This window comes from Astatotilapia calliptera, chromosome 7, assembly GCF_964374335.1.
Source record: "Astatotilapia calliptera chromosome 7, fAstCal68.1, whole genome shotgun sequence".
Lineage (NCBI taxonomy): Eukaryota > Metazoa > Chordata > Actinopteri > Cichliformes > Cichlidae > Astatotilapia > Astatotilapia calliptera.
In genome coordinates, this window is record NC_137428.1 from 65,850,638 (window position 1) to 65,873,420 (window position 22,783).

General features: G+C 41.1%; 1 protein-coding gene across 1 annotated transcript in view; it reads left to right on the plus strand.

The window, feature by feature from the left end:
- Nucleotides 1–16,877, plus strand: part of LOC113027094 (neural-cadherin-like) — a 107,979-nt gene extending 91,102 nt beyond the window's left edge. The window contains exons 26-33 of the mRNA XM_026176573.2: nt 536–659; nt 1,881–2,064; nt 2,295–2,461; nt 4,680–4,944; nt 5,438–5,621; nt 8,761–9,008; nt 14,244–14,398; nt 15,836–16,877. Coding sequence (XP_026032358.1) covers nt 536–659; nt 1,881–2,064; nt 2,295–2,461; nt 4,680–4,944; nt 5,438–5,621; nt 8,761–9,008; nt 14,244–14,398; nt 15,836–16,402 — 1,894 coding nt within the window. The 3' untranslated portion in view covers nt 16,403–16,877. The remainder of the gene's footprint in view (nt 1–535; nt 660–1,880; nt 2,065–2,294; nt 2,462–4,679; nt 4,945–5,437; nt 5,622–8,760; nt 9,009–14,243; nt 14,399–15,835) is intronic.
- Nucleotides 16,878–22,783: the final 5,906 nt, after the last annotated feature.

Sequence of the window (22,783 nt, forward strand, 5' to 3'; positions counted from 1 at the left end):
AAGCTGTGAGCTTCTGAAGTTAACAATGCACATCAGAGCTATACTGCTGCTATTGCTGGTAATAACCTCTAAATTTTGTGAACCTTTAAGAAGCATTTAACTGTGTGTGTTGTGACTTGTATAGGGAACATTAATAGTTACGACATTTGCAGGTCAGATACCAGGTTAACAAGCTAAAATGATCACTTTGTACATCTCGTTTTGAAAATACCACCAGTATTATAGAATATTAGTTAGCATATTAGTTGGTTGTTTCAGGCAAATGTAATTGACCCATCATGCATATTTTAAAAATAATAGAAAAGGAACAATTTGCTGTCTAAAGATGTAAAGGTGATGAAAGCCTCAGAAAGATTCAGAATCATCTGTGAATCTCTACTATGAAAGGCCAATGTGCTTTGTATGCATTGGTTTGACTGCTGTGTCCTTCGTTATATTGAGAGCTGTGTTTTTAATTGTAGCCTTGAGAACATACTGAGCCTGGTTCCTTTTCTTCTGCTCGATTTCTTCAGTTTTTGTTCTGCATGCGTTTCAGGTATTTCAATGGAAGTCATGTTCTGCAGCTCGGAGGGATCAATGAGAACATGTCATATGAATATCCCCAGCTACAGCACAAACACTATACTGGATGTATAAGGAACCTGCGTGTGGACAGCAAGGTAAAGTCTGGAGCAGGTCAAGATTACCACATATGCATTACCATGAAGCCTTTTTATAAAGCTGGTTGGGTAGATGGGTGAATTGACTACTGTACTGTACCTCTTATTGTTTACCTGTTCGGATGACAGGCCGTGTAGGTGATGGAGGTCTCCACTTCAATAAGAATGTAAATGTGACCTCAAGGTAGTGCGGGGAAACCGTATGAATGTTGATGTTGGTTACTTATCCCTTTTTCTTCTGGTGTCTCTGTCTTTAAAATGTAAATGTACCAGTAATGATGCAGAATGTTATCAGTATTATACTCGGTAATGCTTTATCATGTATTAGATGATAGTACATCTAAATGTATTTGCCTTACACACATGCTGCATTGCTTAATTAGTAAACGAATAGTTTGCAAACTATAAAGTAATAATGTGCAAAGTAACATTTATTACTACGGGCGATTTTAGAGTAACCTATCCCCACTAGCTGCTATTTCTTTGGAGGCTAGAGCAACTGGAGTGAACCTACACAAACACAGGGAGAACATGCAAAGTACACACCTGATGGTGGAATTGAACTTGGGACCTTCTTGTTGTAAGGCAGTAGTGCTAACCACAGTGTCACCATGCTTCCCCATGCTGTGCCGTATTTAATACTGTATTGGAAGCACTTTTGAATTGTTACCAGAAGTACATGGAATCAGTACAGATAACAGCTGCTACTACAGTAATGACAACACTAACCCGTGACTGTAACCACTTTTATACTGAAAGAATTTACACCCTTTCATTTGCTGCTGAAAGTGCAGCGCCTTCATTTTAATGCAGCCAACACTTTTGTCTGCAGAAATAAGACACCGTGCCTGCCACCTAAATCCAGGTGTCAAGTACATCTTTTATTGATCAGTGTGACATGATTCAGGATTTTCTGTGCTTTAGCAATAGTTCTACAGCATTTATGTGTTGCATAGTGCCTCTGATAATATTTGTAGCTCTTGTTAACCATTAGTGTAAAAACTAACACTTTTAAGAAAGCCAAGATTTAAGATATTATTAAACAATTAAAAAATCAAATGTAAAGCTATAGTATCCTTCATTCATTTACGGTAATAACACAAAGTTCTTTGCAGTCATGTTTCTTTTCATCCCATCCACTAGAACTACAAGGACAGATACCTCCAACGTTGCTGTATTTTCACTATCTTCACATTTTTCTCCTCTTATTCTTACATTCAGCTATATGACCTTGGTTCCCCTGCTGAATCCTCCAACACATTGCCAGGCTGCACTCTCATTGATGACCACTGCGCCAGCCTGGAGCAGCTTTCCTCTTGTGGCAAGAGGGGTCACTGTCATGGGGACTGGGGCTCTTTAAGCTGCCTGTGTGAAAAAGGCTTTACAGGGCCACAGTGCGATCAAGGTACGCATGCCGGATACGTTTCGGTGGACTGTGACGTTTCCAGTCAGTTTTACATCTAAAACTTTGCAAAGTGTACAAACCAATTTGGAAAGTTGCTGCTGTGGGAAGATAACCTTGCCTTACATAAAGTGTTTTTGCAGAGCAGCATGCTCTTGCTGTGATAACCTCGTGTATTTCCCTTATGACGGTTAAATTAATTGAACAAGCTTTGTGTGTTTTTGATTGACAAGTGGCTCGAGAGTTCTCCTTTGACGGCCGGAGCCACATTCAGTTCCACCTTCTTTGGTCCCTACCGGCGCGACAGACTAGTGTCGAGGTTGGGGTGCGAACACGTGCAGCCACCGGCGTTATCCTCAGCCTGCTTTCCCAGGAGCAGAACGAATACCTGCGTTTAGAGGTGAGTCATGACCGGTCACTCCCCTCAACCTTGACAGCCATGATTGTCTTGTTTATGAGCTTTAAAATGATGATTAGGACCCAGACAATGATTGCTGAAAATGCTTGTCAAACTAAGAGTGATTAATACCAGGGTTTGAGACATAGGGGTGGATACAGAGGGGGCTGGTGATTGACATATGTATGTTCTCAAAAAGGCCTTTCAGTAAGTCGGCAGAATGCTCCTATTGAGAGATTGCTATTTTAAAAAATGATGCCTCTTCTGTTCAGGCTTATTTCTGCCTTTGGTTAATATTTGAAGCACAATTTAGGGTGGCAAGAGAACAACGATGTGTACTGTAATAGGCAGAGGTCAGATCCCTCGCTCTGAGCTTTAGGGTTTCAACACAGCTTAGTTCAAGTGGGCAGCTCAAAGTGATGACTGCATACATGCTGCTGCTGTGCCACGGCGAGGGTGGAAAGGTGCTCACACCGAGTCAAGTCTGCTTCTCTTTGCCAAACCTCCATAATAGCATGCCTCTCTTGCCTGAGTGGATATGAAGCCAGTGTTTGTTGTCAAAGCCTTCTGTCTCACTCACTGACAGGCCAACTGTGAACAGCACCTGGAAGTAAACATCTCTGTTAGGGCTGCCACTTTTGGTGAACTCACAGGTCACCTGTTTGCAGTGAACCTGTCACCGTTTTTATGGTTTCCACACCACTGGTCTGTCGTTGAAAACATGCTTGTTATTTGTCCGACAGCATTGTTTAAAGAATCAAATCTTGTTCTTTGGGTCTTTACACTACACGACGAGAAACAGTGTTGTCCTCTTCCCTTGCCGCCGTGCAGCGGTGACAGGAAAAGGAAAATGCTGTAGCCTTTACTGTATGTGGGCTGTGAAGCCTCTGTGTGAAACCCTCTCTGGAGCTGAATTGGTGAGCTGTATAAAGTATCTGATGTCTGTCTGCAGCGGCACACTGAAACATTTTCAGCCCAGTTGTCTCAAAGCTCTTAGAAACACTTGAGCACCATCCTGGTGTGTTTTCTGACAACAAACTCTAATTTAAAGGGCTGCCTCTCTGCCCTTTTTTCTTAAGGGTAGATATGGAATAGAGTGCACACTGAATAAATAACCACACTTTCACACAAAGGTTACGAGGGGCTAGCTGGGTATAAACAGCATGTACCTCTCCAAGGAGTATGGAGGCTCTTTAAAGAAAACATTTATCTAATGCACTCTGCAAAGAAGCTTTTTTGGGGGGGCAGTAACAAACATGAACCGCAATACTGTCAAAGATCATCACACCCCTCCGAAACAGTAAAACTTTAAAACTCTGACATTTTTATTATTGAATGGGATTTGAAATGTGAAGGTTCAGGCATTAGACATTTGCTTGAAGATTTTGTGCTAAGTGGTGATTGCGTAGATCTCTGGGGGCTCTGCAGAAAGTTTGTGTAATCTGATTTTTCTCCTTTAAGTATCGATTGAGTCCTTTGCTCATTTTTGTTGCAGACTTGAGGGCAGGATGAGGCAATAGGGAGCGCACAGTCAGCCTTTACTTTGTGCATGTGTGTGTGTTTGACCAGTAGGTGAGGCACATTTGAGATACTCATGCTGAGGGAGCAATAGTTAATGCTGGCTGCGCTGAATGTGAATTATCTTGCCCCACTGTTTCCAATTAAGCTGTGGACATGTACAAGCTGCAGTTGCGGGAGCCGCTCATTGGTTGAGTCCATTCTGCTCGCTCATCCTTAACTGCTGAAGATAATTGTTGTTTCTTGTATACCTTCCCTTCGGGATGATTCTGGCCTCTGCCATGCAGCGATGTGTACGGCATCTCTGAAAAGCGTCATGGCTGCAAAATTGCTGAATTAATTTTTACCACTGAAACGTTCACGACATTTTTCTGGCTAGTCCACCAAGGAGGGTCTACTTGTCCAGATAGTTAAATTTCACAACCTAACCTTTTCCACATCGTGGGAACTGGCCTAACTCTTATGATATTGTTATGCTCACAATCTGTTTTTGCCCATCAACACAGCACAGTACAGCAGGAATGCAGTTAGTATTTGTGTCACCTCATTTCACAGTTTGAGTCACACTCTTGAAGTTTACACTAACATAAAGACTAACATCAAAAATGACCAGCTTTTTAGACAAAAGCCTTAAAGTCTCCAGTAGCAGAGTTTTGTTGCTTCCTCATCAGAATCTTAAATTAAGCATTACTATGCTTTTTAGGTTTTTCAGGGTCATCTGGCTGTTTTCTACAACCTTGGAGATGGAGACTATAACATCACACTGCCTTACCATCGCCTGGATGATGGAGACTGGCATGAGTTGGAGCTGTACCGATATGGGAGAGAGTTCACCCTGCAACTTGACAGAGGCGGAGGACGGCGAGAGGTAACGGCCTCACCTGGACAAAGTCGGGAGATCATCATTGACCCCGCTGTGGTGATGCTCGGAAACTCTTTTCCCTCAGGACATAACAGGAGCTTTGTGGGTAGGTTGCTATGCAGCTGTCTTTGAAAGAATAAGATAAATGAGTGGAGAAAAATCTGATAATGAATAATTTATGAATGACTTAGTGGTCAAACAGGTATTTACTGGTACTGGTGTGTTGATGCTGTGGTTTCCAGCAGATAAGAGAAGTGAGTCAGTGGCACTGGTGTGTATTTAAGTAATGTGTTGAACCTCATGCTTCCAACTGTGAGCAAACTAGCCAGCAAAGAGGAAAATATCCATAAATAAAAGCCTATGATGACAACCTGGCCTGAGGCTGTTCATGTGTTTGCCTGTGTGAGAGCATGTCTGAGCACTGGTTTGCAGATGTTTTTGTGCCTTAATGCAAGTGTGTCTGTTTATTTGACTTTAAACCCCTGCCACAGAGTAAATGTGTGTCTATAAAAGATTTTGCCTGAGGACTGGTTTTGTGCTTCTTTTGGATTTGTAAACAATTTTTTTCTTCTTCCTTCTCTTTTTCCTTTTTACACTAGGTTGCTTACGGGATTTGAGGTTTAATGGCCGCTCCATCTCCCTGGATGAGGAGCAGCCTTCAGAGGGGATTCAGGTGGTCACTTCACAGGGGGTCTCTGTCGGCTGTGCTTCAGATGCCTGCAGGAAGCACCACTGCTCCCCTCCCTTGGTCTGCGTGGACCTCTGGAGACACCATGAGTGCAGGTGCAGCAAATTTACAGAATAAAAAACCTGAACTAAAACTAAGAAGGAGACAGAAGAGTCCGAAATACAATACCTCAAACTCAAGCACACAACCCCAGGGTTCATGACAAACTAAGGGAGCCAGAGCACACGTACATTTTTAAAGCACAAGCAACTACTGTTGTGTTTAAGTGTATAAGTCTTAATATTGTTTGTTATATAGGACTGGAAGCTCAGTGCTGACATTACTAATTTTATTACAAGTTGATGGTGTTGTGAATTCCTTGTGTATTGATATGTGAGTTATTGCTGCCACATTCTATAGTCTCATTAAAATGCCAGCTATCTGGGTTCTGTTCATGGTTATAGATTTTTTATAGGTTTTTCAGTTTATCCTGGCTCCCCTGTGTAAAGTATCTGATGTCTCCCATCTTGTTTTTAGTTTTCCCGTCTTGTCTCTCGTGCTTTCTCTTTAGTTTGACTTTACCTGTTTTACCATCATGGATTACTTCAGCTGTGTCTCATTACCCTGATTTAGTTTAGGCGTGTTTAGTTCCCTGACTGTGTTTCGTGTGCTCAGTGTGTGTGTGTGTGTATATAAGTCCAGTCTGTTCTTGCTTCTTTTAATACTGCCTTGTGTTTCATGGAGCTGTTTAGATCCTTTTGTTTTCTATTAGCTTTTTGCATCTCATGGACTTTGGTTTCAAACTCAAATAAGGGTCAGTTTTATATTCACCTGTTCAGCCTTAGAGTCTGCATTTGGATCCTCATTCCTCAGTCTGTGACATAGTCTGCATGATAAAGTATCCTTGTGCAAGATACTGAACCCTAAGTTGCCCTGTAGCCATCCATTGGGGTTCGTTGTCTGAATGTTAGACAAAATCTGGGCACAGAAAAAAGCACTTGTCTGTGTAGGTTCTCAGTCATCCAGGTCATGGTTGTTTTAAGAGCTTGAAAAGAAGGTGATTAGACTTCAAGTTTTTTTAAGACATTTCAACTCTCATCCAAGAGACTTGTTCAGTTTTAGTGGAGAGTCGCTAGTTTTTAAACTCTAGTGGGCATTGTCCCTTAGAACATTGTCATTGACCCACTATTATTCATGTGTATAATCACATGAGGTTTGAAATACTCCTCTTTCAAACCATCTGTAACCATTATCCTCTAAGTACAGATGAGTCTTGTATCGCAAGATTCAGCTGTACATCTGCACTCAGAGTACAAAGGTCACTCTTTCAAGGAGGCCAGTGTTCACATTTTGGGCCGTGAAGACAGATTGCAAGAAGACGTCTGTGTCCACTGCGAAAAGCCATCATTGAACAGAGGTGACTGCTTATTACAAAAGCTGTCAGCCACCTACAATGTAGTCTTGACATGATCGCGTAGGTTCTCAGTCATTTATGGACGACCAAGTAGTTGAAAAAGAAAGCAACTTAAAGAAGTCTTGAGATCCCGCCCCACGTGCCTCAACCGCTTCACTCTTGCTCACATCTTGTGTCAAGTGACCTAAACGGGTCACATGATACAAGGTCTCACAGTAGTTTCACCTGAAATCTCTGGTGGTAACGACCCATATGAATGTGTATATGAGGGTTATAGTAAGAAAGCACTTTGAGTGCTCAGATCTAGTAGAAAAGAGCTATATGAGTGCAGTTTGTTTAAATGTACATTTTGCTATTCATTATAAACAAGGTATGGTGGTCAGGTTTCAAAGGAGCAAACTTCCAGAGGTCATCTATGACAGGATTAGGAAATATTTCAATTTGTTAACTAAATGTCAAGAGGAACAGCATCCAAGGGCCACAGAGTTAAGCAGAAATACCATGCACAGTTAGTATACCTTATGTGATGTCACATATGTAATGTCTTGTATGCAAAGTATGAAGAGTAATGTGGCAACGCACATGAATGGCTTGTTTTTGTATAAATGGTCTCTGTTATCAGGACGGCTTTCACAGTGGACAAAGGCTTTACATGTTTCAGCAAGTGCTGTTATTGTCCTCGGTCGGCTTCACTAACTGCTTCTACATAAGCCATCTGCGACTGCTGAGCTCATTCGGCATGAGCTGACCTGGTCACACATGGCTTCCTACACAATAAGTACTTGATGTGTTATTGTTTATCGCACTGTTCGTAGGTTGTTCTTTATGTGACAACCGCCCGAGTATTTATCAAAGTTACCAAATAATAAAAAAAGTTAAGAATAGATCTAACTTTATTTATGAAGCGCTTTTCAGAAACATCATTGCAAAGTGATGTACACTGCGATATATATTTAAAAAAAAAATCAATATATTCCAATATACTGGAACACGCCACTTAAGCACATAGAAAAATAACAATAGATAAGAAGCAGAGAAAAAAATATTACATTTACGTCAACATAATAATACAAAGATTTTTGTGGACTTTTGAAAAGAAGCAATTAAAAACATTCCAACACTGTGCTAATTTCAGATCATTCTTGACATTAGACACTTACCATGACAAACATGCTCACTTGTTCGCTTGGCTCTGTTAAGTGCCTTAATAAGCCATGACAGTGAATCATAACACAGAGAGTTCCACACTAGTGCAAACTCCATTTTTATGTATACACTTGAAGTCAAAGTGTCCACCAGATGGCAGCTATTTTAAGAGCATGCCTGTTATACTGTGTGTCTAATAGCGTGTGAACGTGAGAGAATAGTGTATAACAGCAGTGACAGTCAGGGCCTTGGCTGCACCTTTAAACTCTGCAGGACGACTAAATTTCCCGGCTGTGATTTTGAAACTTACAGCCAGTGGGGACTTTGACATCCATATTCTGTGATTGCTGCAGTGCCTCAGGATACAAACCAGTGAGAGAGGCAGGGGGTAGGGGTGAATGATATTCAGGGGATATTTTGTACAAATATACAGAGGAACCACTACTGCAAAGCCAATCTTAGCTTCTCAATTTCTTTTACTGTTTTTTTCCCCCCTCTCCAGTTACAGTCGACACTGTAACCTTCAAAGAGCATATCTTTGAATCTGATATAAGAGGTGTAACTCTTCAGGGTATTATTTTTACACTGTCAGCTTAGGTCTCATAACTCTGTGGAGTGCAGTGCTCTTTTTTTATCTGACAGCTTCCCAAGTGTTTCTTGTCTCAGCATTACACTGCTGTGTCTTCTCCGTGCAGATGCCCCCCAGGCCATATAACCAAAGAGAGCTCTTTGGGAAAAGTTTGCGTCTACACACTCTGTGCCAGCCGGCCTTGTCGCCACGGCACCTGCGTGGCTCACTCTCCGTCCCAATACTCGTGCCGCTGCAGTGAGGGATACCGGGGCCGGCACTGCGAGGTGACGCTTGCCATGTTCCACGAAGACAGCAACAGCCTCAGCCTGAGCTCCATGTTCGCCATCAGTATCTGTGTCATGGCCTTTCTAGGTAGCTATGTCGACTATGTCCTCTTCTACCTGTGGTAACCCAACACTCAACATCTCTGCTCAGTTTTTGTATGTTTTTTGTTCCGCTTTTTTGTCTGAGGTGTTTCTTTTCATTTATTGTGTTCTTTTATTTCTGTTTGTTGTTGTCACGCTTTAATTATCACATCATGTTATGGTTTTATCTGTAACATCCACTGTTTTATTAGTTTTTCACCCAGGTTTGGTCCTGTGAAATCTATTCACACACATATCTTGTAGTGTTATTGATCTCTTGAGTTGTGCCAGGATGTGATTTCTCCATGGGTGGTTGGTGAAAACATGAAACAAATATCTGCAGTGGAAGAGAAGCGGGGAGAGAAACACTGTATGTCGTATTTTGTGATTCATGGGGAAGCTGTAAGATTCCTTGGAGAAAAGGGGCGTTTCTTTATGTGTTTTTCTATATTTCTCATCACACCTGTATTCCCTGTCTCTCCCAATGTTATTCTCTGACTTCAGGAGTCAATTTCACTCTCAGCCTTACTTTTTATCTTTCCATCTTATTTTATATCCCACCATCCACTCATTTTACCCCTTGATGGGTTTTTTTTATCCATTTCTGCCCATACTTTTCCGTGCATTACTGTTTTCCCAAGTCAACCCTAATATGGCCAAAGTGTGCACTTCACTGTAATATACAGCATGTGGAGCTGTAATGAGAATCGCACACAACAGGCAAAACTTTAGGAGGTTGATTCAACAGTAAGGGTTTGATTTAGGAAAAAAAAAAAAACATACTTAAATTCTGTTAAAAGCTGTCAAAGTTTCCAGAATCACTCTCAGGCTTAAGGTTTAAACTGGGCTTAGAGTCACAGAATTACACGTTAAAGCAAAATTTTGAGTTGGATGAGTGTGTATATTGGGCAAATAAATATGTGCATTTTGCACATAATTTTATAATCTAGAGATTGTTACTTTTCACATGAAGTCTCATACATACATGCATTTTGGCCTTGCAATTCTTATTTTATAGGTTTTTCAATTTTGTTACATCAGTTAGGCAAAAATGTCATACAACAGGTTGGATGGTAACCTAACCCTAACCCTACAGATATGCATGTCGTATAAAAGATTCAAAATATGAGCAATATTATACTTTAATTACACTGATACTAGAAAAAATGATCACGTAACCTCAAAATCCTGCTTTTTAAAAAGTAAGGTTTTAGAAAATATTTTACGAGAAAGACAGACTTGTCAAGGTTTGGGTGATGAAGTGTGTGAGCCTTCATTGAAAGACCTTCCCTTTGAAGACTCATCTGGTGATCTGTGGTTGCGCTCTGACATTTGAGGGGTCATAAGTTTAAAAATGTATACCAGAGAAGAGCCACTGACTGCTTTGTATGTGAGGAGCAGAATCTTAAAATCAATAATCATAAGATGAGGGCGATGCTGGCTTTTCTTTGTGCCTGTTGAGAACTGAGCTGCTCCGTTCTGACATTTTCATGTTCGTGATTGATGTCTGAGTACATGCATTATTAAATTGGGGCAGTATAAATACATATATGGAAAACCTTTCCTAGCCATGTATTAGGTTTACTTTTTTTTTTTTTTTTTAGCTGAGGAAAGTCAAAACAAATGTTTTTAAAAACAGAAAATATGCATTCGTTTTGTTAAGGTGCAGAAACTTTCAGTGATGATCAGTTTTAAAGGTGAAAGCCAACAGTCAAGAAATGAAAACTATACCTTTTGACTCCAGAAGAAGGTACAAGTGTGAGTCTGTTTAGAATGGCAGATAATTTAATTCCTTTCTATCACTAGACTAGTATGAAGCCTATAAAGAAACACAAAACAACATTCAGAGTGAAAAAGACACAAGATAATTTGAGTATTGGTAGACATTGTGTTTGTTTTCTTTGTCAATCATAAACTGATTGTTTACTCTATGAAATGGCAGAAGCTGAAAATACATAACATCTATCGATGTGTCGAAAGACGAATGAGAGAGAGGCTAAAATGAACCGGGGAAACAGCTTGATCAGCCATCAAAACTGATCAACAAATTCATTATTCAACTAATGTTTCAGCTCTAGACTTGAAGCAGTTAAGTACTGATGGCATTGGCCCGCTTGTATAAGCAGTCTAATAAAGCTGCATGGTTGATGGTCTCATAAGCTGTGTTAAGATCTAATAGAATCAAGATTCAATATCTTCCCACATCTGCTGCCAGCGGGGCCTTTTTAAATGCGTATGCATTGATATCTCGCCAATTGTGTCAAAAAAGAAGGACGATTGCATTAATTCATGGTTAATGTTTAGGAAAGGAATGAGTTAACGGCATTACTTTAAGGGTTTCTAACTAAGGAACTATGTTTGTTTCTGCTACTCACAAAGCTAAACACATGCCCGTGTGTGTATGTAGCAGCAGTCACTTCTCTCTATAGCGCCACGTTGCTATTTATGAGTCTTTCTGTCACATACAGGCTTATAAAACGCTCGGGCAATTCAATACACTGTCCCTGCCGCTATAACTAACTTCGTGTTCCCTCCAGGGCATGTGGCTAGTATTGGGACATCAGTTATTCTGACACACGAGAGTGAAACATACAAAGCAGTCTTCAATATTTGATAATGAATTCAAAGATGATGAAGTGTGGCCTTGGCATCTATCATGAAAATTCATGTGTTGCTTGCATGCTAACTAAAAGAAGTCCATTTGAAATAGCTTGTCCACTGTTGCAGCGGAGGCATTTATATTCAAGGCTCAAACTTTTCACCTCACCAAGAATTACAAACTGTTCCTTAATGCAATTCAGATTAGAGTAGCACTCTTTGGTGAGCGTAATTACATTTTCGCACCTTAAAAAACCACACACTATAAACTAAAATAAATCTTTCACTAAAACATAATGAAGAAAAAAGAGAAATCGGCCGTCTTGGCTGAACGTGGAAGCAAAATCAATCCACTTTTTGAGTCAGAGAACAGCTGTTTGTACTGTATGTAGTTGTTTAATGATGATCCCCATCACCACAATAACACACTCGCATACAGCACGCTCTCTGCACTAAGTGAGACCACTAGCTGGGTGCTAAATTAAAGGGGGACTCCTACTCTGCCTCAACATGCATTAAAAGTTAAAATGATCATTCATTATTAAGTTTTACATAAGCCATCACAAGCTTACAGAATTTGAGTTCAGTGTGTGTTATTGACAGAGCCAGATGAGCCAATGTCTGACCAATCCTCATTAATCCAGCATCAGATCTGACGTTCTGTTTCTTGATGAATAGCAGAAATTAGCTACCCATATGGGCTCTGGCTGCCAAACGATCTTGTAAAGTGCCTGTCCTTTTCATCCCCTGAAACTTTTATAAATAAATAATTTTTTTCCAACTCCTTCTCATCTCTCACCTGTCTCATTTCCTTCTGCTCGGTCGTCACTTTTCTTTTCTCCCTCGTCTTCCGCTGATGTTTCATCTGTCTCGGAGCTCATTTTTCCCTCATTAACCTCAGACTGGAGCTACAGCGAAAGGGTTAAGTGTTTTGATCAGGCTCTGTTGTCGTTTACTCCATACTCATTCATAATGCACGGTCCGATCGAGGCTAACATCATAATACCCTGGTCATAGTAATGGTTAGAGGGCAAAGAGGCAGCAGTGGTGTTATGGATTGATGAATGAGTGCGATGGTTGTTCTCCACCCTGAGTGATATTGATCTCACTGGAGTTTAGCTGCACACACCCATATAACTTGAGGCAGTAGTGGCTGCAGGTGTAGGGGGGAAGGCAGCCTCGGTGTGTGTGGGTGGGCGGTGTGGTCAGTGTTTACCTGTTAGCAGTTGTGTGTGTGTTTGTGTGATGGAGGGAGTGTTCTTAAGCTCCACTGCGCTGCGTATCGAACTCCTCCCCTCCAGAGATTCTTTTCATATCAATTCAGGTGATTTTTTAAGGGTTGAGCGCGGGCCTGCAGGCAGCACCTCAGAGCAGGTAATTCTCGAGGCGAGGGGCTCAAGCTGCCGTCTGGTTGGTGCCGGGCCTTATCAAAATTCTGATGTTTTCTGCAAGGGTACTCTGGCGTAACAGTGAAGGAGCCAGGTCAGCTGATCAATACCGTTCTCCCCTCTACCCCATACTGAGGAGGGTCAGCTGAGGATCGAGGGAGGGGGATGCTTGCAGACTCTATTTTTCTATCTAATATGAGTGCAGAACAGAAGCAGAAAAGTGTAGCAGAAGAAATAAGAAGTTGGTGGAGACTAGCTCGCGGGACTTGTTTTTGTCTTTGTTTGTGAGTACCTTTTAGCGTGACCCCCGATGAGTCGTTGCCGCATTATTCTCTTTCGAAGCAATTACTTGAAAAATCCAGACTAATGTGATTACCCCGCATTTCTCAGAAGATTTCCAATTAAACTGATACTTGACTCACACCATATAAACTATTCTAGTTGAAATGGATCCCATCTCATGTGAGAGATAAAAGCCAAGGCCAGGCAGAGGCCAGAGAGGGACTGAAAAACAGGAACACTGAGAGACTTAATGAGTGAGGAATGGAAAAGGAAAGACAGAGGCAAGCGCCAATATATAGAGACCAAAAAAACGTACACAGATAAAAAGGGGGAGTCAAGTTGCGAACTAGTAAAAACAGATAGCGAGGAAGGAAAAAAGAGAAAGAGAAGGATGGCAGATGGGAGAAAAATATTGGTTGAGATTAATGGACTTTAAAGGTCAGTCCAGCATGTTGTATAATTCAGCACACAATAGCTGTGATTGATGTGTATGCTTTAGGACCTTTCTTTTTCGGCTCCCGCTGCATTCCTCTCAGAGTTCTTCCGAGCCACTGAGGCTTTGAGTTTAAGCTGGGAGGAGTACAAATTCAGTTAATAGGTTTCTGAGGAACTGCGGTCTTTGATAAGACAGGAAACAGAGAGGCAACATCAAAGGGAATATAGGTAGAAAGGTGGTGCCTCCGTTTGCACGTATGTTTTATTAGTATGTCCTAACTGTAGTCAGTGCAGCTAACAGGCCTTACGGGACAAGTCAGTGTGATGCAACATGTATTTACAGTCATGTATTATGAGTCTGCGTTACTTATTTATTTGTAATTAAATTATATCCTGACTGCAGTCAAGTATTTCCTAGAACCTCCTAACTTTTTCGATTTACATATGCAGCCAAAGCCGTGCTTTTTCGGCTCAGGAGTTCATGCTAATTATGTGACAGTGCTCCCTGCTGCGTTAACCTGCTCTCTGGCACCCCTCAGTGTTGATGCTGGGCCTGTTTCTCTACTCCTGCTGGAGGAGACACAAGGGCCTAAAGGAGGGTGTGTACCATGTGTCTGCGCATCACGGCGAGTGGGAGGACATCCGAGAGAATGTGCTCAACTACGACGAGGAAGGTGGAGGAGAGCAAGATCAGGTAAACGTAAATGCATTCTGACACAGAGAGTAAATAACAACCAAACTTACATAGAGTACTTATTTAAGTTCTTATTTCCAGGGTTATGTTGATACCATTAAGATATATTATTTTAAAGTATATATGAACAGAAATAAAACATCAACACTGGATGGAGAATATTTGTTGGTGTTTTGAGATAAAAATCTACATTTGCAAGATAAAGCAGTTGAATTTAGGGAAGTATTTATTCTCCTTTAACAGCAACAACCATGTTATGTGTGATTTTGTGATGTCCAAGATCAAGTCTTTCCAAAACCTGATTTTTCTTGTTTTCTAAATAATTAGGTTTTAGATTTTGTGTGTGTGCTTTGGATCATCCCCCATCATCACTTAAGCTTCGGGTAGTGTGCCGCTGCCCTGACTGACATTCTATTTAAAAGAAATCTTGGTATCATTTTTAATTCACCGTTCAGGCGCTCGATGGAATAACACTTCCAAACAGGATGTTCCCTCCTCTGTACTTCACAGCTGGGACGTAGTTTCAGTGTTGGTGTCCAGTGCTTTTTTTTTTTAATAATTTTTTTATCTTAAAAACTATGGTAAAAATGTTGTGGAGCATTTATGTGCACAGGTGCAGCTCTAGACTTGAGAGATGGTGCAGTGTCTTTTTGGAGAGCTGTAATTTTCTTTGTAGTGTGCTTCCAGCAGCAGCACTTATTCAGTGTTTTTCTTGTAGCAAACACCTGTACATGTCAGTCCCATTTTTTTGAGTGATATTTTCTTAATTGGAGAACCTGACAGCAAAAATTTGAAAGAATATTTGAAGAAATTAGAACAGAGGTTCACTTTTTTTTTTCAAGCCTGCGCTTTGACTAATTTATCTGTTTGAAATGAGGAGCACAAAATTTGTGTTTCATCCTCAGATTGTGGGGTTTTTTCTGTTGTTTTTTTTTGGTGTTGTGGTTTATTATTTTGTATAATCGTGACCTAGATAAAGATTCAGCTATATCGTGTGAGTCATAGTCAAGAAATCTTGTTAGTCTCAATTCACAAACTATTTCTTGGAACCGCAAATTGCCTGGAGTATAGAATTGTGAGTCAATTAGCAGAAATTAAGAACGTAGATACCAATAGCTGTTAACGCCTCAGTTTTAATAGTGCTTGTAGTAGCAGTTTCCTCTTTCTGCAATTAGATAATTAATTACTTGGCTGATCAATGGTCATGTTGTTGCCAACATCTCTTCTTACATGCTGGATCTTTGTCTCAGTCTTAGGAATGGGTTAATTAGCTAGCAGAGGCATTAGCTGAGCTGCACAGCTCAGATTAATGTGGTGTGCCAGTGTTGTTTTTCATTATCTCTTAAACTCCCAAAAAAGATTACACAAGAGGAAAACCGTATCTGTTCTTCTCTTCTTTCTTTTCATTCCCTTCTTCTCTCTGTGTTGGTCTCTCAGAATGCCTTTAACATGGTGGAGCTACAGCGCTCCCTCCAGCCAAGCCCAGCACAGTCACTCCGATATAGTTATCCTCAAAGCATCATCTCTTACCCGCAGACTAAGCCCACCCAGGACACCAACAAAAATGGCACGTCTAATGGAAATGGCAGTGCCGCGATTGCTCTACGTCTGGCAATTCCTCCTTCAGAGACAGAAACCTTGCCGTCCCCTCTGACCTTCCGCCGCTCCCAGAAAACCCTGTCCTTCTCCAGCCAGGACTTGGCCCGCTACCTGTGTGAGGTCATCAGGGACATGGATCACCCTGAGGATCTCGGCACTATGACCACACCACGGCGTCCTGCAGGAAAGGAGCGCGGCCTCGCTGGTGTGCGCTCTCTCAGCTCCCTAAGTGCAACTCAGGGTTCAGAAGTCAGACTTCAGGCAGCCCAGAGCACTCGGCTGGACAGGTTCAAAAACCTCCGAGCTGTGGTTAGTGATTTAAGAAGAGACTCCAAGACTCCGGAGGGCCAGAGAGACAAACTGAAGGAGAGCAGGGGGCAGCCGAACTGCGAGAAAAGCGGATGAGGTAGCACTCACAGAAACAGAACTGAAAGTTGCAAAAAAAAGCAACGGGAATCAAAAGTCGTTGGTTGAAATCCAAAGGGAGATAATTAAATGTGATATACTTTGAGACTGGGAGGTTTGGTCTCTGTGAAGTCTGCTATAAATGTACTGTATTGATGAAACTTTGAACATTTATGTTCTTTGATATGAACCATGTTTACCAATGAATGATCAGATGTGATGTATTGTTTACTTGGCATTGCACTGTACAGTATTTACTCTGCAGAAAGCACTTTTTGGAAGCACTCTGTGTCAACACTACTCATGTCATAAAACTCATAAGAGTAACGTCTGAAAGCAAGACTCCAAATGAGTTTCCTGTGAGATAACTTTTCTTTGCTGTCAATGACTCATGAAATTAATTATGTGAAAAAAACGATTTTGTTTCATTTGTATTATCTATTTCCTTTTCAATAAATGAATATCTTTGATAATATTTCAAAGTTGCTCTCATTCAAATACGAGTTCATAATTAGTGATGCTCAAGTTTTCAGCTTTTGAAGTTGAAGCTAACTTTCATCATCACTGAAGTAACACATAGGTACGATCTTTCCTTTATTCCAGGTTTTATTTAGATGATGAGGCTGGAACAGCTGTTCTTGTCTTATTCAGCTAACTATTACCAGCAACTGGGGCCTCTGATGAGAAAAACAAAGTCAATTTCAGGATTAATCATTCATGTCCAGAGCCTATAGCCTCCTGACCTGAGCTTCTGGGAGTCTCCAGAACTCAAAGTGCGGGGGTCCCAGCAGGCAGCCCTACATCATACTTAATTGGCCTGCATTACTGGAGTTAAACAACTGTGACACTGGAGCAAGCCGCTGGGGAAGCGCACAGAGCTGCTGCTTGGGCCTGATGTTCCTGTCTGTCGGCACACCTACATAATGCATCATGCAAAGAGATATGAGAGGTTCAGAGGGCGGGTTTGACTCCCCGTAAGTCTCTAAAAAGCTTTACTCGTTTTGTAGTCAGTCTGAAACCAGCGAACCAGACACACGAAATACCAGATATCTCTGCCTAAACTTAAAGATCATTGTTGCATGTTACATACATGTAATGCTACATGTTTTTCTCTGTGTTAATATTATTATTACTAAATTGCACTTGCTCTACTTTTGTTCACTCCTGTCTAAGATAAATGCATTGCATGAATGCACACTGCCATCTATTGGCAGGCTACTGGCACCACTTTTCCCATAAACAACATCTCATTATTTTCAGTATGAGCTGTTGTTTCTGATTCAGTTCATTTCTGCAGAGCACGCAGGTTGATTTCCGAGGAATGGGTATTTCTATTCTGGAATCATGATTCACAGTTTAGCCCTGATAATATTCCACTTATTAAAAGTCGGTCAAGTATTGTGTGCACGATAAGTGTAAATGTAAACATTTCAGTTTCACTCCTTCAGTATTTAAGTAAGTATACCCACTTAGACAGTTAAATATCATTACCAGATAATTTTGGATTTAAAAAAAGCTGAATAGAACTTGGCTTCTGACCCTCTTTCAGCATTTTTTATCATCACAAATTAACTTCCAAGACTCGGAGTCTCCAAACACCTCAGTGTTGGTGCCCACTGTTGAACAGATGCGACATCCCTGTAGGTTTTGTTTGAGACTGAAAATGAGGTTTTTAAAAATTTTGCCTTGCTCCCAAAACTACTTTTTTATTTTTATTTTATTTATTTACTTTACCAAAAAACAACAACATTATCTTTCCATTAATTATTTCAATGGACGTAATTTAGCTTTCAGCCATTAGAGGACACTGTTCTTCCATATACTGTACCACAGCAATCCCATGGTGCAACTACAACAGCGCCTGAGGGGCTTTTACAAATGAAAACCACAGCAAATGAGTGGAGAGCCAGCAATGAGGGGCTTAAGTACCACAAAATCTATTAGAGTCATACGTTCCTATATCAAATTTCAGACAGTGTATCCAGATTTACTGTAAGTAAAAATACGACACACACACACACACTAAAAGAAAAAGAAACAAAAAGCTTCATTGAAATAATTTCTTTACTAATAACAAAGAAGCATTACAGACAAAGTGAAATGGTAAATGGCCTGTATTTGTATAGCGCTTTTCTAGTCCCTAAGGACCCCAAAGCGCTTTACACATGCAGTCATCCACCCATTCACACACACATTCACACACTGGTGATGGTAAGCTACATTGTAGCCACAGCCACCCTGGGGCGCACTGCCGGACAAAATGAATACAAAGTGTATACATAAGGCATTTACGATGCAGAAATTACCAGTACAAGCATTGATGCATCATAGAGGCTCGCTGCTGTATAACCAATGGAGGGGCTAAATTCAACAATTGTTGCTTACATTTATGTATTTGATTTGAATATTTATTTATCTTTGGTTGGGGGAGGGCATTGAGTGTTTTTCCCCCTTTTTTTGAGTAAAATTTTTTTTTAAACTAAAATGTTTTGTGGGGTTCTTTGAAAAGGATCTCGTCTACCTGCATAAAGGATCACATAAAAACATTTAAAATATCCCTGTGGACCTGAAAGTCACTGGGGGTTTCTTTCCCAGCATATCATGGGGTGAGAGGAAGGGTACACCCTGGACAGGTAGCCAGTCTGTCACAAGGCTAAAACAGAGAGAGAGAGAAAACATTCACGCTTACAGCCAATTTAGAATCAATAATTAATCGAACATGCATGTCTTTGGACAGTGGGAAGAAGCCAGAATACCCAGAGAGAACATGCAAATTCCACACAGAAGGAACTCATCCAGTGGATTCAAACCCAGGACCTTCTTGCTGAGAGATGCTACATACTGCACCACCATGACACCTAAAGTGGAAGCCTGGATGAATTCAGGCACATATCTGAAAACTGCTGCAAGTGAACAAAGTTTGTCACCACAGATGCAAATTAAAACAATACAACCCCTCCAAAAATGCATACAGAAATATGCTCACTGTCTTCAATTGTGAAGTGGAAAGTGTTGACATGAACGCAGAGTTTAAAAGCCAGCATCCGTGATGGTAAAGTGCACATTAGTCTGCATAGTATGGGGAACTTGCACACCTGTGAAGACCCCAATAATAATGACTGAATGATAAATAGCTAATATATGAAGTACTATATGAAGATATGCTGCCATCGGGGTGACAGCTTGCTAGGGAGGGTCTCACTTCCTTTTTTTAACAAGACAGTGTCAAAACACATTCAGCATGTCTTTTAACACTAAATTGAAGAGCTGAGCAGCTGTTCCTTAGATCAAGCAAAAATAAATAAAAAGGATCTAATAAAACTGCATCAATTGGTCTCAGAACACTTACATGTGTTATGGAGTAATATTAAAGTAATGGGACTCATACTGGAAAGTAAAATCAACCCTTTCATAAGTCTGTAAGAACTATTAAAAACACAACGCCCCACAGATCCAACAGAATGAATAGGAGGAGGAACCATATAAGATACAGCCATGTACTATAAATGATGTTTTAAAAAGTACACATGAAGACTAACATGCTGGGACTGTGAGTTTTAGCGCTGCAGTACATATTTCTGATGAGATATCAGTACGTAAGGTAGGGGACGGGAGAAGGTGGTGGAGTTGAGTAAGTAGGAGGAGCAACACAGGAGCAGAGTGTTTGATGTGACAGCTGGAGATTGTAAGAATGAGGGGTGACACAGTGCTCCAGCTTCCTCAGCCCTGGTCGGTCACCCAGTCAGCCTGTCAGTCAGTCACTCTCTGAGATTCCAACTCTGTTTACTCTTGTGTTATTAACATGCGTGAGTCTCTTTGTATGTGTGTGTGTGTGTCCGTGTTTATCCTCAGGCAATAGATCTGGAAGAAGTGACAGTGTGGCGTGGCCCTCTGTCAGTCGCCCAGTAAAGTGGCATGCGTGTCAGCTCTCCTGACAGACGCTCTCATCCTGCTGGCCAACGGTGGCGGCTGCAAATGTGGGACATGTCTTGTGACAGAGCGACACAGCCTACACGACAACTCGGCATGCAGACAGGACATGAGCAGTCAAGTTTGATGTGAGGGGGGTCACTGCTGAGGGCCCAGGCTCTCAGAGGGTGAGTGAAAGCTGCGGTGATCTCTGCACAGCTGGAGATGCAGCAACTATGCTTCACCTCACAGTCTTTTGTTTTAAAATGGATGGAAAGGAAACCTGCTTTTGCCAGAGGTTTGCTGACATGGTTCTTACTGTAAATGCACCATGTATGGCCTCAATTAATCACTGCACACTGCAACAATATCGTTAACAAATAAGTGGAGTGAACGAGAAGAATTAGAGATCAATTAGTTTGTACTTAACCTGAGATATGGTCGATGAATCAGTTTCAACACTGTATTTGAAAGAATTTGTGTAGTTGTGTGTTGGCGATAGACTAACTGATAGATAGAGGTACTAAGGGAATCTCTGCAAGAAAATATTTAAAGATCTTTAATCTTCCCCATTAAAACAGCTGGGAGAATAGTCCAAATGTAGCATAGGTAACTAAAATTAAACAGAAATGTAAAGGCAGGTGTTAAAAAATGTAGCACACAAATTTGAAATACATAAAAAAATATGCAGCAAAGGTTTTAATTTTAGTTTTTGTCTGTTTGTCAACACCAAAGCTGCTCACGGTGCTTCAGTGTTTAATGAGACTGGGGCGGTTGAATGGCTCTGTTCCACTGTAATATGTATTCCTCTGTATCATAGTTTCCTTTTGTTTTTGTTTTTTTAAATAGAGCTAAACACTCTGAAAATAGACTGAAACTAAACTGAGCTCTGTTTCAACTCTCTGCTTTGGATTTTCTTCTCAACTTTCTACCATACCGAGATTTTAAATTAAATAAAATTAAAAAACTAAATGTATGTTGCACTAACCCAGTATTATATTCGATGTTAGTGTGCATGTGTTGCAATTAGTTTTGGAGTATATCCTGTACACTGCTCTGAAAAAAGTTAAGTAAACATTTTGGAAACAGTTGATCGTCACAGTATAACTAAAAGTCAGTTAAACGTTTAATCGAGTTGGTCTAGTTGTTAAGGATAAACTGCTTGAACCTATTTTATCTGCTTAGGTGCAAATTAATCGGACAACATATGAGAGGCAACAGGAAGGCAACCCTCAAAAAGTCAACAGTTATGCGAGTTTGGACCACAGACCATTACTTTCTCCTTATCCCTCCTGACTTTTTCTTAGTTTTGATTTTTGCAAGTGTCCTTGTCACTACTGATAGCATGAGTTGGCACATGGGGCCCAATCAACTTGCACAGGTTGAATAGCTCCCCTGGGATGGCGCATTCATTCATGCCGTGACGAGAATGTCTCCCAGCACAGTCTGGGCAGTTTGATACCAAGAAATGGGCCAGTGCATGATGGTCAGGGTGGTAGATGAACATCCACCCAGCAGCAGGACCAGTATCTGCTCCTTTGTGCAAGGAGGAATAAGAGGAGCACTGTTAGGGCCCTACACTTCTGACCTGACCTGTATCAGGCTAGTCAGTTGTTGACCAAACAATCAGAAACATGTGACAATTAAGTGTTTATTTAAATTATTTGTGATATAGTTGAAATTTCCCAGAAAGCCAATAAACAGCTGCTGTGTTAACATTTTCCAGCTCCTGTCCTAAGTATTAAGAATGAACTTAGAGTGATTTAAAAAAAAGGAAAGTCGAGATTTCAGTTTGATTTTATCCCATCTCATTATGCAGTTCTCATGATCAGCCCACAGATGGCACTCTTTGCCACACCTGAGCTCTGCCCCACACCACTGATCTGTGCTCACATCAGGATCCTCAGGTTTCTTTTCAGTCCCAGAGAGTTACTTCATCCCCTCACCATGTGATTCAGTGCTCGAGCAATGTGCTCTGCAAGGATGCACCGGATCCTTCCAGAAGTGCTCTGGCCATAGTTTATCACTGACTGCATTAAGAGCATTTAGTGGCACAATTGTGATGGATTCTGAGAGCAGCTGATTTATTGATCACTCTCCTCAGCTAAGCTGCGAATACTCAAATAGTTACCAATCACCTCCAGAAGTCACCTTCCCACAAAGCCTTTCTCTTTCAGCCTTGTAAATGGTTTCTGGTCTGTGCCACAGGTGACTTTGAGACAAGAACTAACTGGATTTTTAAGGCAGGATTACACAACAAACGAATCAGTGAGGTGCTCTTGCGTTGAATGCGGCCATTTGCGGCCATCGAGGACTTTGTCCATCCATCACCGAGGAAGAGGAGGGTCGAGCTGAACAGCAGTGGTGTTTGAGACGAAGAGGGGGAGAAGCAGAGGGCGCCTGACAGATGGGCTTAGTGAGTGAATCATTGACAAGGGCCTGCTATAGGATGCTGGCTCCATCAATAGCTCA